The sequence below is a fragment of the Ruditapes philippinarum genome, unplaced genomic scaffold (genome assembly GCF_026571515.1).
Source record: "Ruditapes philippinarum isolate M1 unplaced genomic scaffold, ASM2657151v2 ctg317_1_1_1_1, whole genome shotgun sequence".
Classification (NCBI taxonomy): Eukaryota; Metazoa; Mollusca; class Bivalvia; order Venerida; family Veneridae; genus Ruditapes; species Ruditapes philippinarum.
The window spans coordinates 253,715-271,131 of record NW_026857634.1 but is presented as its reverse complement, the minus strand read 5'-3'; the positions used below and the strand labels follow the sequence as shown (position 1 = coordinate 271,131).

The 17,417-nt window shown below is 28.2% G+C and overlaps 1 protein-coding gene across 2 annotated transcripts in view; it reads right to left on the bottom strand.

Moving 5' to 3' along the window:
- Positions 1 to 17,417, bottom strand: part of LOC132750431 (QRFP-like peptide receptor) — a 234,548-nt gene that overhangs the window by 153,103 nt on the left and 64,028 nt on the right. The window contains exon 1 of one of the 2 annotated variants that reach the window (XM_060740414.1): positions 7,249 to 7,596. The exons of the other annotated variant lie outside the window; for it this stretch is intronic. Coding sequence (XP_060596397.1) covers positions 7,249 to 7,522 — 274 coding nt within the window. The 5' untranslated portion in view covers positions 7,523 to 7,596. Of the gene's footprint in view, positions 1 to 7,248; positions 7,597 to 17,417 lie in introns of those variants that run through there. 2 annotated transcript variants of the gene reach the window in all.

Genomic DNA, 17,417 nt, shown 5'->3' with positions numbered 1-17,417 from the left:
ATTGTGGATCACTAAAATTCAATAGTACGAAGGCAAGCAGAAAATTTGCCACGTTTTTTAAATGTTCTACATGTTTGAAATGAATAACGTTTACAAACTGCGCCGTTTAAATCATAGACATCTTGTTACATGACAAATAAAAATAAACATGATTACTACTTCACGGAAACAAGCAATGTGATCAAGGAACATAAAACATACTTGTAATCTTATTCATATGTATGGAATAAACGATATTGTCCAAAATAAACAGGACTAACACAAATCGCGTAAAATAATTGTTTTTTTTTATTATTCGATAATTAACGTCGATGATAGGGAATGTGTTTACACATTCTTGAAGTCTTTATTATTGTTATTATTATTCTAATGATACCAATATTATACTTATGATAATGGTGAAGATGCTGATGACAAAGACACTGGCGTGTGCGACGCTATTGATTCTTTTCCAGAATCTTACAATGTAGAATTAAACAAACAGACTTGTCAGTTCCTTCTCCCGTATTAAAGTCGTACCTTATTTGCCGATATAAAATTAAAAATAAAAAACATGTACAAAAGAGAAAAATAATGCCTATATCACGTATAGTAAAGTTAAGAATGCCATGTCAGCATATATATACAATCAGAGTTCAGCAATAGTAAAATTACGTATTCAACAGTTGTTGTGTAGAAACGAAGTCTGCTGCAAACAAAAATAATCTGAAGAAGCAAATTATGAAAATCTGACTCCTCCCGATTTTCTTATGAGAGAATAATCAGTTCTTAACAGAAAGTGTTTACAGCAAATTATCGTGGCATTCAAAACAGCATTGCACTCGTTAGTTTGTTTTGTATTAATTTATTGAGGGTGCATATGCTATGAGTTATGTGCAAATCGGTGTGTTATTTCGTAATATGATTAATGGCAACATACGGTCCGTAAAACAACATTTACATTATTTTATTTTCTCTCATTCTTTCCCTACGCTAAACTAAACAACCATTTGCATATAACAATGCTATTACGATTTTACAAGACACTTTTTAAAGACCAAATACGCAATACAAGTCATTATAAAACAAAACAATTTATATTCATTTTAACAATTTATATTTATTTCTATGATTTATGTCCGATAAAACGTGTATTTTAAATTACCATGCAAAGATTAAGAAGGAATAATTTGGAAATCGAAATAAAGAACGGTTAGTGAAACACAAGTACTATTTTCTTACAAAGCTGTTACCTACAGTTGAGACAGATATATTTTACAGTTGTGTAGGAAGCTTCGAGCAAGCACGTCTTTAAAAGATAAATGGTTACAATGAAAGATATTAGATAGGGTTTTATTTTACAAAATCCTCAAAATATTTTAATGCCTTTTTTACATTTATTTAGTTAAAAAGAAATTTATTGAGCCGAGGTATTTTGAAATTTTTAATGCAGATCTTAATGATTATATATTCCATATTTCCATTTTCATGGCAAATATGTATTAGATATACAAGATTTTAATGGCTTTTTTATTTTAGACAATGAGACAATGAGATGTAACTCATACAGTTTTGTAGATATATTTTTAAGACACGCGTTTCGGCGGCAACTTGTATGTACTAAGCGCAATACTCTAGGAAAAAGACTTTCCAAATTATGTATAATAGAATGACAAAATTGACAAATTATACGACCATGAATCTTTTATTTTCAGCATCCTATTTTAAGAAATAATAGATCAGACAGTTGTCATAATTCTAAATGACAGAAAAAAATACGTTTTACTTTTAGAAACACGAATTATACTATAAATATACATACATTGTATTGTAAAGCATTGAAACGTTCACATGACATTCAAAATTTTTATACTGTGGCTTAAACCGCTTTCATGTTTTCTGGAACAAAGTATGACTTCAGATTGTCTACCAAGTCTTATATTCGTTTTTTTTTTTTTCGCTATATTTTCAAAATAGCTTCTTTAGTAGCTATTTAAAAATCCCGTCATTTACGAACAAATCATAAAAAGGCACCATTGCGTTTGAGAACAATCATCATGTTAAGCTGTATCAAGAGAATAAAATCATTTTGTAAGCGCTATATTATTTCCATTCCTTAGTAGCTAAAAGTACTAATCAATAAGCACACAGACAAACAAACTTCAGAAACATGTTTTATTACTGATTTACTTTAAACCTTAACGAAAATAGACATTTATACTAGTAATCAAATTCTAACCGGGAACAACTAAAAATAAATGGCTTTTAAATCGGTTGCGTAATACTAGTATCTATTGTTAAAATTTACTTATTTAAACTGAACATAAATTTATGCCCTAGAGTATCATTGTACTTATTTTCTGTGCATGTTTATTATTGCATTCTGCCATAAGGTGAAGTGAATGGCTGTAATTTTCCTCTTTATTAGAATCTATAAATTGTTGTATTAATCTAATTCAAATAAAATAACAACATATTTACGTTTCAATAATGATTTAATAGTTATACGCTTATCGTATTTACGTTCGAAACAATTCTATAATTGCTTAAAAGGCGATTACTAGTATAAAGTAAAAGGGCATATGTCCTTTTATGTGCAGCATACACATTATTGCAAGAAAACATTGCTCTTTCTTTGTTTTATTTTCAGAGAAAAATGTATTTTTAAAACTAATTTAAAATCAAATGTATAAATATAATGTACATTATATTCAACAACGATTTCTTTACTTTTATATAAACATACAACTCTTGCATTTTTATAATTATCTTGCATTTATTGGAAGAACACATATTAAAATGGGAGATAAATTTGATAAAAATGTCGATGTGTTGATTCTTAATTTTTACTTCAAGTCTTACTTTAAAATAGATTTCTAGTGATTATTCAAAGAAAAACGAACATTCAATAACTACATTCTCAGGACTATGATTGTATAATCAATATTGTTTTTAAATCATAACATAATATAGCCGTGTCCATCTGTTTATTTTTTATAACGTTATTTTATTGAATATAAATATAAGTAACACGATGAGTTCGAAATTAGAAATAATGTTACTTATCAATAATTAATTCCCATAGATTAAATTAACTAAATGTTTTTGTTTTTTTTTAAGATTTAATTACTGTTCGAAGCTTAACATTTTTCATTATGTATATTCTAAACATTCATGTTAAACTCCTGTTTCACGTCGATTTTCTCTAAACAAAAACTTCAATGCAATCAGAACAAAGAACATTAATAACATTTTGATTACAGTTGACGAAAGGAACAATAATAAACTGTTTATAAAGCTCACCAAAAAAGGCTTACCACGTTATATTATAAGAAGCAAAGATGTAAAGATATCGTATGACCTTTTTCGATTGTATGCTGTGGAATTTGTCGTGCTGTTTGTCAGTTATTATGCCAGGAAGAAGTATACTACAGTATCAATCGACACTAGCAAATTTATACAAATTATACAATTGTTCTTTTTTTATCTTTGCGTGCAGGGATACACAATTATAATAATTATGCAAATGTTTCCCCAATCAAAGTGTCATAAAATTAATATTTGCTGTATGGCATCTTGCAAACGTAGATTAGTCAATTCAGTTTTCATTGCAAATAGCTTGAGTGCAAATAAATATATTGCATTGTTTGTTCTGAGAAACATATGTCATTCGTTAATACATATTATCAAAAAACATATTGACAGTTTCTTTTTTTGTTATTCACTTTTGAATATATAATGTTCTTTTCAATTTATAAAATTGTTATAACTTATGAATATTAAATGAAGCTCGGCGAATCTTGAGCAGAATAAATTAACTTTATTACTCTAAACTGATCATGACTTTGTGATCAAATAATCGTTCGAACCTTTAAGATTCTCCAGTTTACAGGATTCTGAATAGATATGCATGATAATTGTGAAAATCTGAATACATAGAAATGATAGATACAATCAGGCCCAGTATTCAAATTCACTCACTTCTTATGTTTTCATTGTTATTGTGTTATCTCTTTTATCCACAAAAATAAAACAAAATTGTTTATTGACACTTGGAATTCAAAACTTGATGTAACGACATAAAATAAGTTGTAGACGCATCTTGATTAAACCATCATTATGGAAATAATATATATTGGCGTATATCAATTAACTACCGACAGTGACAAAATATGAAATGTATAAAGTTATAACATGCACATAGAGCCACAAAAAGGTTATATTATATGTACAAAATTTGTGTTTTACTTATAACGCAGTCAAGGCTATTTTTTCGAAAAGAAAGTAACATTGTCTTTTTTTTCTGTATCAGAATAAATTGATTATAATTGTTAATTTGAATTGCCATGAAAAGCAAATTACATGTATACATCCAGGTTAACGTGAAATATATGTTTTTTTTTTATAATAATTAAAGAGCACCATATATTTTTATCTTCAAATGTTTAAGATCCTGTTATTCAACTTTTTTATGGTTTTATTCTGTCCAGCGTCCTGTGAACTTTGCCTTGTTGATCTTTATTCTTCTTGTTTTTATATCATAACCAAAATGCTCAAATGAAGATTTATCAATATTGTAAGTTCCAAAAATCAATATTTGTAAAGATGTTACCAAACGTACATTTCATGATAATAAAGGGAGGTAATTAGAGTCTATACAGTATTAGTGAAGCTTTTCAGTAAGAAATGAATGCAAATATTTTAATGATTTCATATAATGTGGACACATATTTACAGTTCATATTTTACATATATTTCGGTGTTTGAAAATTGTTTTAGAAGCATTATTATATACATATAATATATATAAAATTTCATTTAAGTGTGGTAACAACCTAATTTCAACATACATGATCTTTAAAACACATTTTTAAAGATAACGAAAAAAGACGCCAATAAGAAGTAAACATGTACGATAAAATTGGTATTTTACAATTAGACACAGATAAATGTATTGCATTATAGATTAAGATACTTAGAAATGAGCAAAATTGGAAAGATAGCTTCATAAAGATTTAATTTTCACTTAATCCAAATACTACAATACAATAAGTATGCCAGCTTATGTCTTTGTCACTGGTGTCATTTCAAATTATTCATTGGTTACCATTTAATTATAACTCTCTTAAAGAGAATAGCATAGTTCAGTATTCATTACGCACAATTTGTCTTTTAATCAAATGTCTTATTTTAATCCATTTTAAGAAAATATATAACTTTATATATAAACGTAATTTTTGGTTATCGTTATAAGGGTAAAAAACATTCGTGAAAGTATAATCCTCTGCAAAACTATACCAGTTAAATTGTATTTCTCTGTTAATTAAATTTATGTTTAAATTGTATGACGCTAATTGTATGTAATTCCATGACAATTTGCCAAATGGTTGTTTTAAAAACCAGTCTGTAAAAGTAGACAACATGATTTGTACTTTTACAGAGAACACTTCAAGACTTTCTAAGTGAAACTAATTTGTAAAACAATGATTCTAATGAGCTAGGATTAGAGCAATATAAACAACAGACAGAATAAAACGACTTGTTTCTTACTAGAATTCGCCTATAGTTATTTATAGCACTTTCCGTCCTTGAATTATAATAAGATCTCTATCAGGCTAAAACCTTTAGACATGATTCTCATAAACAAGTTTTAAATGATACGGAAAAATGTTTTGCGGTAAGGAACAAGGAAACAAGTTGCTAATTCCAATTAATATTCTCTGCGTTTGATGATCTTTTTTATGTTTTTACAAGCAAAACTCAAACTTTTGCCTGAACCAGTTAATACGTGCAATAAGCTAGAGAATATTTTGGCCAATAAAACTTACATGGCAACAACCAATATTAATACATCGAATACTCCTGATCTTGGTATGTTTATAACAACTTTGGATACATTAAAGAAAATAGCTAATTTATGCGTTAAAAATGTGTTTAAAAATGTTATGAAATGTTTATCATGTAGCATACACATTTCATGACCTTTTGCATATATTCCTTTAGGTTTGTAGTACACATGCGATTAAAATCAAATTGAAATATTATTTAATTAATCTAGGAAATTACTCTTTTTATATTTTATAAATGAAATCCTGTTAAATATGAAAGACTTCATTAAACATGTTGCAATTTTTTCTTTTCAGTTTTCTTTTCAATTCTCCATTAAAACCTTGTAGAGGAGATTATAGAGGTTATAATGAAAGACGATGACATATTTTAAGCGGACAATAGTTCATTGATACCTTTAATGATTTCAAAGGTAAATTTGCACAGTTAATTAACTCAATGAATATTTTATATAATAAAATAAAGTAAAACCTAACTTCATTAATCATAAAATATCAAAACTAAGGTACAATTTTATATATTCTAACACAATTCAAGTTCAACTATAGCTTAAAATAGAAGTTTGGTATCAGCGAGTTTATGAATGACTTTTGACGTCAATAAATTATGTGCGACTATATTATTGGTTAATGGGCTTATTTTCTTTACAGGGTGATTTTCAAAATAGTATGTCATATTTATAAAATACCTTTTGAATGTAGTTCATGAAAGTCTTTGCTTGTATAAATTTGCATTGCTTTCACTGTTTTTTGTTTTGTTTTGTTTTTTTTATGGTATGCCTTTCCTGACTTAAAATGCTATATAAATCAGTAAATTAGTCAGGTGTTTTGAAACATAAATTATTTTTCTTTAAAGATTCTTTGATCTGATGATACATCAAGAGAATTAAAGACGGCGATTTATTAAATTGCTTATTAATGTTGAGTTATCAGATTCCTTAAATATGTTATCAAGTAAAAGATGAAAGAAATTTATTAAATTTACCTGCATATAATATTTAAAGTCGCTTCATTATCTGTTACGGTTTAATAAAATAACTTATTCATTGAAAGCAATCAGTTTCCTATTTTTATACAAGAAGGGTTAAAAAATATAAAGATATATCTTTTTAAAAGCAACCAAATCTGTTTTACATTTCATTAGCTCGTCTGGGTTTGCTGGAATTTGTTTGTAGGTATAAATTTTCAATCAAGGGACCTTGTCGTAAAAGCTTATCAGACGGTATATAAAACGATTTTATCATGATCAATTTAATTATAAAAGATTGCGGGAAGAATCCCTTAGTTAAACCATTATAGCAAAAGAAAAAATCAAATTATTACAATCGAATGTTTACATTAAAATGACTTATTCAAATAATGATTTTTGATAGTAATTGCCAAAAAAATTGTTCCAAAGCACAATACATTTTTAAGTTATTACCTGAAAGGTCTGCCATTGCCAGGTTACAGAGTAAAAAATTAGTAACATTCCTAAACCTCCTTCGAGCCAATATGACAATCGCTAATAAACTATTGCCAACAAATCCTGCTAAAAATGTTGGAACATATAAAATCACTAATCCCAGAGCAACACTTTCGTCTTTATCCTTGTGATCTAGGAAATGATCCTCTAACAATGCACGCAATAATGTTTCATTTAAAGTTCCATTAAAAGAAGTGTTACTTAGGGAATATTTATCCATAAGAGATTCCATAATCCGTTGGTTTCCTAAAGCACTGGTAGCACTTCAAAGCTAAGAAAGTTCTGCCTCTTAACGACTCATTCGAGGCATCACCAGTTGAACGTACTAGGCATGTGTCTTTGTTTTCCGATAGCTTTAAGAACACTGGAATAAGAAATTTGTATCTCTGTTTGAGAGAATTGTGCTGTTGCGTTACATCTTTGTTAAATCAAAACATTTGACATTGCATTAAAATCACATTATTAGCGTCTGTAAACCTAATGTTTCGCTGAGATAACATACAAATCTTATCAAATGTAGCATATCTGTGTCAAACAATAATAATATATTACATAAGTACTATATAATATAAAAATATATTGCAATGCTATTTAATATAACGATAAGAATGCTCTTAGCAATTTCGGAAAAAGAATAGAATACAGGCAAACACTTTAATTCTTGAAAATATTTTTTCATGAATATTAATATATGCTGTTGTTGTTATTTGTGTTTGTTTGTTGTTAATTCATTCTCTTTTTTAAAAACAATACATTCCAATTTTGCCGTTTGTTAATGATTCCGTTTTGTTTGACATTACTCACTGCAAATTTTTAGACATACGATGGATCTGTCCATGAAGCAAAAATCCAAGCAGCGGTGAAGTTTAGCGTCTGTATAGGGAATTGCCTTCAAGTAATAAAGCCGGTTTAGGTGACGTTGATAAAAATAACATCAAAGACGACTGCCTTTGTTTTTCGTAAAAGCTACGGAAATTCCATATGGGTCTGCATGTTTGGCTCAAACTTTTCTTTTCATTTATTTTATTTTTCAAAAACATATAAACACAATCATTCACATTTACATAGAAATTCAACACAGAAAAAAACAACAAAACTTTCAAAAAATTCAGAAAGAACTTAAAAAACTATCATTCTTACACTAAACAAAACACACACACACCACACACACACAAGACAGGAGGGAAAAAAAAGACAAGTGAATCAGTTTCATTTAATTTTTTACGTTTTATGGTTTATACGTTTAATTTACATAATATTATTGTTTTAGTCATCAGTATTGTTTGTTAAAATGTTAGATAATTTACTCCATTTTTGTTTGTACGATTCAATTTTATCATTTAACAGTGCAATTGCTTCTTCAATCTGTATCCTTAACAGCAAAAAGTTTTTAAAAATATCAAAAGTGGGATTTCTTCCTTGATATTTCATTTTTAAAATGTAATATTTCATTAGAATAATGATATAATTTACTACATTACTATTTATATTGGTTGTAAGTTCTCCAAAAAACACTGTTTCTTTACTGTATGAAAAATGAAGATTAATGGATAAGAGAAAGGAATGCAAGTTTGACCATAGATTTTGCACAATATTACATTCCCAAAATAGATGATGAAGTGTTTCTAAACTACTGCAGCAAAAATCACACAAATTTGAATTGCATAGATTATATTTGAAAAGCATAGTGTTTGTTGCAGTAAGTCTATGGATGAACTTATACTGAAAATTTCTTAATGTCACATCTATAGTACATTGTAGTGGTATAGTGTATATCTTTATCCAATTCAATTCTATATCTATTTCTTTTTCCCATAACTCTTCATTTTTATTTTTTTCCTTCTCATCATTTTCAAGTTGGATATTATATAAAAGTTTATTTATTGTTTTGGATTTTTGAATTTTATAGAGAAGCGTATCTTGTTCTTCCATATAAGTTGTGTTATTTTTTAGTTTCTCAAGGTATTGTTTTGGTATATTGTTTATTAGCATAAAGTATCTTAAATAATCAGCATTTTCTATTCCGTAAATTTCTTTAAAATCATCATATTTATAAAAGGCTTTTCTCCTATAATCATAAAGATGTTCTATACAAAGTATGCCTTTATCATGCCATGTTTTATAATAAACCAGTTTGTTGTCAATTTTAATGCTAGAATTATTCCATACTATGTCTTTAACATTATCTTTGTTTTTATTGTCCTCATGCTGAATGTGAAACCAAGACGAAAGAACATTATTCATGAACGAATTATGTGGATATAAATTATTGATATCATTTTTTGAAAGATTACATTGGAAGATAAAATCATTACCATTTTGCTTTATCTTGTGTTTTACAAAAAGTTTCCATGAACTCTCATTATCTTTGTTTATATACCTTTTAACCCAGCTTGCTTTTACTGCATTAAGATAATATGTAATGTCTATCATTTTTAGTCCACCATTTTTTATATTAAGTTTTAAAGTTTTGCGTTTTATTTTTTCTGGTTTTCCTGCCCATAGAAAGTGAAACATCGCTTAAGTTATTTCTTTCATCTTATCATTGGATGGGTTTGCTAAAACTGAAAAAGGATATATTAATTTTGGCAATGCAAAAGTTTTTATCACTATTACTTTTCCCATTAACGTAAGCTTTCTGTGTTGCCATTGCTTTAAGCAATTGAAAAAATGTTGAAGTTTATGATCTAAATTTATGTTTGTATTTTTCTTGTAATCTGACGAAAATAAAAAAGCCTAATGTTTTTGCTGAATCAGATGTCCACTTAAATTTTCTATTTTTACAATATCCCATGTTAGTATCTTTAAATGACCCGACTCGTAATATTGTTGATTTCTTTGAATTAAGGTTTAAACCGGAAAATTTTCTAAATTCTGATATCACATAGACAAGTTTTTCGAAAGACTTAACTGAACCATCGTTTGCGAAAGTTACATCATCTGCAAAGAAGGATTGTTTTATTTCTTTGTCCTTAACTTTTATTCCTTTTATTTAACTATCTTTTTCTATGTAATTGGATAAAATTTCTAAACAAACGATGAATAATGATGATGATAAAGGACATCCTTGTCGAACACCCCTTTCTATGGTAAAAGGTTCTGAGAAATGACCATTATTTACAATAATACTTGAAATTTGGCTCAAACTTACCAACATTTGAAACGTTCATAATTTCGCTGGTCTTCTCGGCTCTTCAGTGAATCTGATATGATAACATGCGGTGAAATATGGGTATTATGGTATAACCGGAAATGAAACAGAAGTTTGTTATATAATTAGTGTATTGAATGATAATTTGCTTGTGGTTCTTCATCGCATCGAAACAATTTAGGTTATATGGCGCCGCAACAGGACATGTATCTGGTGTTACAAACTAAGGGCAACACCAGTGGTCAAAACTTCAAAAATAATGTCAATAATTTTGCCAAGAATACAAAAATGTAAGCATGATTGATGAATTGAAAACTATAATCATAATAAACATTATTCACATTACATCAGACCGTCAGGTTAAGAAATATAAATGTTAAGATGTGTGTAGTTTTGTGAAAAATGATATATCTGCTAGATATGCCTTATTTATACTCACATTAATATAATAAACAGTAGACATAGACATATTTCTTTATGATGATGAAGATGAAATTTGACCATTGTTCAGATTTCCCAAAGGAATAAAAATGACTAGTAATCAAGATAACATTGTGTATAAAAGCAAAAAATAAACTATTGATACCTGCACTTCTAACAATTCTATCTGACCCGTGCTATACTAAACATCTTACATTGTCTTGTTTTTCCTTAAATTGTTGTTCCTCAAATTTCGTTTTCGTCTAAAAAAATTTGGCTGACTTTATGTGAATTTAAAGTGCTTTATCTACAATGCATATTTGTATGAAATTCATGACAAAAGTACATACACAAATGTTTTGATTCAGAAAAAAACGAATGTGAAGTAAATTTTATAGAAAAATCAAGGTATTGCATTGATAATTTAACTTCAGTTGCAATGATTTTTGTTCCAGACCTTTTACGGTTTTAATATCACGTTTTATAGTACTAAATATTGTTAATCATTTTACGTTTCCTTCTTTATTTTACGAAACATTGTTTTATAATATTTAATTAAATAACTTGATGTTCACCGACAGACGTAGTCTATGTCTCGAAATAAGTTTCAAGTCCTGTGTCTACTTGTACGTGTTAACAAACAATTGCAAAATCTAATTCAGGTTTATCAAATGTTGCAGATTTTAATACGCAAAAGTTTCTTTTTACCTAGAGCATTTATTAAATACCTACTTATCATTGCGTTCAGCATATATCACAAGTTCTACACAAAAATTTACTCATAAAAAGTTAATGCAAATATATTTCGTCTAACAGCAAATGCCATGAATTTATTTTATGTCTTTTCTTATAAATGTTAATAAATAGGTAAAATTTAAAATGAAAAATTGTTTAAGGCGTGCAGAGCCATCTTTGGTGCTTTGAGACTAATTAAAATCAAATTTTATATCAAAATGATAATTGTATGGCATGAAATGGCAGAAATAAATAAAATTCTTAGGGCGTATAATGAGCCACAGTCTTAAAGAAAACAATTTCAAATTTACAAACTGGTTATAAATATTACAAATTTATAAGTTATATGACAATTTAGATAAAATATTAATTTTGCACATCTGACGTTATGTTTAATTGTTTATTCCTCCATTTAAAGATGAGAAATATACTGTTTCTTTAATTAAAGTTACGTACCTCCAGATAAGCTCAATGTGGAAGAAAATCAAATATGGCAACAATGTACTACGATTTTGAGAAAAGTAAAGGGATTCACGACTCAAGTGATAGTTTACATGTGGTGTGCGACTAACGACTGATTTTACAGTATTTATCACCGTATTTCTGCTGCGTGACAAACAAGGTAGGGACTGCTTTTTGAATATTTTGAACTCGTTTTGTTATGAAAGAAGAAAAGAAAAACTTGCCTTCAGTAATCTGATAGTAAATATTGCTTCATTATATCTAATAAGTGTTTTATCTTTCTTTGCCTTAAGTATTGATTATGTCATAGGAACTGTAATTAATATGATCATAAAACATGAAGTATATCATTTGTATGGGATAGATGCTGAGTAATATTGAAACAACAAATATACGTTAAAGTTTAACGAAATTTGACTTAAAATATGATATAAGCCAAAATATTTTACTTTAAGATGTTTTACGAGTTTACATCGAAAATTGAATTTCGGTATTTTTGCTGGTATAAATTACATGATGAAAGTGCAGATTGGTTTTTCGTACAACTACGAGGTTTTGGGAAATGCAAAGCATGCTAATATTCAGAATGCAATATATCTTATATATAAATTTAAACGCAAGTTTAGAATAAGACTGAAATAACGATTCAAAAAATAGTATTAAATGATATGTCAATTAATCAAGAAGTTCAATTAAATATATTTTCTTTCAAAGGACGGATGGCAATGGAACAGCATCGTCTTGCTTTTCATATTTATCACATAGGTAAAATAGTAAATTTCTTTGTTATTAATATTATTATAAGTATTAATATTAGTTTAACCTTATGCACCATGAATGGATTTAGTATGTTAAATATTTTCTATCACATGTACTTTGATCTCTGTTTCCACCTTAACCAGCTTGATTTAGGATATGAAGGTGTCTTGTTCTAAATGGATAATAACTATACAAGTAAAAATACATGGTCTTCATAAAGTATAGAATGGCGGCGTGGCCGAGAGGTTAACGCTTGGGACTAGTAATCTAAGGATTGCTGACCGCGTGGGTTCAAACCCTGTCAGGGGCAAACCGTTGTTTCCTTGAGCAAGAAACTTTACATTCATTGCTTAGTACTGGTTGGTTCCAGGAACGGATTCGAGAGTGTTTCAATAAGCTTATAGCTTCCAACACAATCGAACTAAAATAAATTTGTATAAACTAAAGTATAGAACATAGTCCGACTACACTTACCACCTTCAGTTCGAGCATGTAATTGGTAAATGCAATGTTGAGATCTTTAATCAAACATTTATCTGCATGTATTTACCCCACCTTTTTCATTTGTAGGTCGCGATGTTTTAAAATATTCTTTAAAGAGAAAAAGAAAAGAAATCATTTATTCTTCATCCATCGCTGATGTTAACAGCATTTAGTTTCACAAATTGAGATATCATCTTCAAAATATAGAGTTTAGCATGTTTAACAACTCAACACTAAATTAGTTTTTAAAATCATTTTTTAAGATTTAATTCTAATTTAAATTCGTGCTCTGTTAAAGGCAGATATTGCTATTTTTTATTCATAAAATTCTTTGACAGTTTGCAAATGTAAAAAAAAGAAATAAAATGCCACGTTACAATACACACTTAAATTACATTGTCAGGAAATTGTTCGGTAGCATTGTTAAGAAATATAATTGTGAATTTGACATTGAAATGCCGAAAATAAATGTTTTTATCTCCCTGTCGGTGTCAATGTAATCCAATAAAATGTAATTTTCCCTTGAACTTAAAAGTTGAGTGCCATAAAATCCAAAAGTCAGTGTTATATGAACAAAAATGTCACACAGGATTCAGCAATGACAAACAATTGTAAAATCGAGGTATTTGAAATGAAAAAGCAAACCATATTAACAACAGCATGTTTAGGAAAAAGAGGTTTATTTAACAGCCTTTTAATGTTTCATTTATATAAACCATTAGAAATATCTTAAATAATATTTTATTATTTATATTTTATATCGAAATCACATTCTTTGGATATGAAAATCTTAAGTCACCTTTAGACACATTATAATAAATCATCTTCATTGGAATATCATTAATGAAATGGCTTGTCGAGGATATCAATTTATGAGTCAATTTTAATGCTTTAATTAAACTATTCATTAATTCATGTAATAAGATAAAAGCAATTAAATAACAAAATGCTATTTTTGTTTCAAGTTGTACGTAAACTGCCTAGCATGTAATGACTTTACAGTTATTTTTCGGCAAATGCAAAATCTGAATTTACAGATTAAAAATTTAATATGCAACATCACCTCTTGTTATTTTTTTGTTTTGTTCGATTTGTTTTATTTTAAAATATCATCCAAATTAAACTGAACGAGTTAACTGATACATTTCCCGTGCATTTTCCAAATATTTCCCTAAGTTAATAATTTAATTAGGTCTTTAAAAGGAAGATAGCAAAGAAGAAGTTTTTTATCTGACAAAACAAAAGATCTAATTTATTGGTTTCGTCTCGTTTCAACCCACTAAAAAAAAACATCATCTTATTTAAATCTAAATGAACGAGAAAAAATGTTAAAAGTGCATTAAGTTCTTCATTGACGTACTGGAAACGGAACTGATATAAATTGTAAATAGCTTTAAAATGGCCCACCTAAGATCATCAATGAAATCATTTTTAGACTGTTAGCGTTAAAATCAAATAATCAAAATAAATGTTATTGGCCATAATCTAAAATTTAAAAATATATACAATTATAATTTCTGATTAACTCAAAAAATGTTACAATTTCGATTCGATAAGGTCTACGAAGTGATCTTTCTTCTCCATATGAGGTATATTATATAATGATATCTTTTTTTAATAAAAACAACTTAACTGTGAGAAAGGTTAACTCCTATACGATCTTAGAAACTGATTATTATTGTGTTATTCTTCTATGTTATTTCCGTCATCCCATAGAATATACTGAAAATTGTTTATCCATGGTTTGTAACATATACGAGTCAACAGGTCATTTTAAAGCTAACAAAGGTAAATACCACAATTTTATATACGGATGGTTTGTGCCAATTATATTCCATTATTTGATTAAATCAGTACTGAAGCTAAGAAGATAACACAGGACGTGTAGTATTGTAGCAGAACTTATTAAATAATATCTTTGTGATCCGTTGAAACATATACACATTATACTGTTGATTAAATGATATACCGATCAGCGTCTTGAATGCCTTTTTCAATATCAAATATTAACACTCTTTCACTTGCATCTTGGTTAAAAGTAATGAAAACATACCATACAAAAATAAAGAATTTTGTTTTATTAAATGGATTCTTTTTCAGATGAATTGGTTTGATTTATGTTGCCGATTAACAATTTAAGCAAAACGCTATCATAACGCATTAATATACAACAATAAATCAAAAAGCGAAATGTTTATCTTTCCTTTCGCACAATCACTTGATTTCCCAAAAGCAAATACATTCTGGAGGTGGTTTATTTTTTTGTAGAATAAATCATGTTAATATTTATTGTGTTCTTTCAGGAACACATGACTATATTTATAACAATAATATGTAAAAACTGTTATAGAAAGGATAGCAATCTTGTCAATCCTATTCAAATAAGAATATTTGAATCAAGACTCTCAGGTTGCACAAGGAATATTTGATAATTAAGTATTCTTTGTTTTCAGCTAATTCCGAAAATAAAACTCCAAACAAATACATACACGACACTTACATTTAGTTCATAATTATATATTTAAAACTTAATTTATTCTACATATCTGTTATTGTTGTCAGAATAATCGTACAATTTAACTGTAGATATTTTTTTAATCCTACAGCGTTGAACCGAAGTGCAGTGTATTTATTTATAAACCTGTTGCTAAGCTTTAAATTTCTACATATAAATGTCACATAGAAATATGCGAGTTTTGGGGAAAGATTTTACATCAGTTTAGGAGAGACACACTGATAGTGTGTAGCGTTCTTTTTTATCATTTATTAGAAGAGAATTTGTTGTTTTGACGGGAGTTTTGTTGATTTGTCGAAGTTGGTTGAATGTTATTGTGGTGATCTTAATTGATCAAGGTTAATTGGTTGTAATTAAGTGTTTTGGTAGTTGAGTTATATCTGTTTGGTAAGATATACTTCGTTGAAATGGGTTGAATGTTTGGAGTGATTTTGTCTGGTCAAGATTATATTAGTTGAGGCTTTATTTTGAGGATATGTGTCTACATTTGGTGCTTAAGCTGGTACTGACTAGATTTTGTGAAGATTATACTGTTGGTTGAATGTTTGTGGTTAAAACTGTATCTTAGAGTTGTATAAATATTCATATTAATTTTGTGTTACTCATTTTGTGATGATTTTATTGTTTTGTTTGGCCATAAGTTGTTAAGAGCTTGGGCTCGCCAGGTATCTAGTATTGTTTCGTATAAAAGGCATATACGTGGAAAGATATTTCGTATAAGTGGTTGATAAATGATGTGTGTTTGTTTTTGGTGTAAATAATAATCAGAGTTTGTTACTTAAATGTATATATAGATTTGAGATAGAAAAGATGAAAATACCAAAAAAAAAGTGTTAACTAAACAATAACACGCTAGTCCGGCGGTGCTGCCCAGCGCCCATATCTTGGAAATTGGTTCTAGTATTTATTACTAAATCTTTCCTTAGATTGAATATCATCAAGGCAGTCATTCTCCTGACAATTGTCTTAGATATTACCATATGGATTTTGGAAATGATTTTTGAAAAAGGACATACACAATTATCAACCAACAAAAGATGCCATAAAAGACAAATTGTAAAGTTTAACATACCATTGCCTTTACACATCTGTCAGATTGTATTAAAACAAGTGTCATCTAACAAATCGTTTAAACCAATCTATGAAGTAATCTTTATCATTTTTTGATTGAAAGATACAATGCCTTTGGAAAAAGTCACTATTTAAATGCGCTCAGACCTGTGACAAGTGTGCTTCCATATCAAGCAAATTTATTATGCTAAACAATAAGGCATATTATCAAATGTCACAATCTTATAAAAATTTACAAGGCTGGAAATTAAATAGGTAGTATTTCCTCGACATTTATCATTCTAACTTTATATACAGCTGTTTTATCATTAATAAAAGTATGATATGAATGATGACGTCACTCTTGTATCAATACATGTCAGTTAGTGCAGATACTATATGAATTTGTATTTCTCTTAAATCAACTCAGATATCAATACGGTGGCACAAAGGTGACATGGGTGTTTTAATTTATCTCGTGCGCACGAGATACTATGTCGTGGCCACGAGATACTAAGTCATGGGGACGAGAAACTATCTCGTAGCCACGAC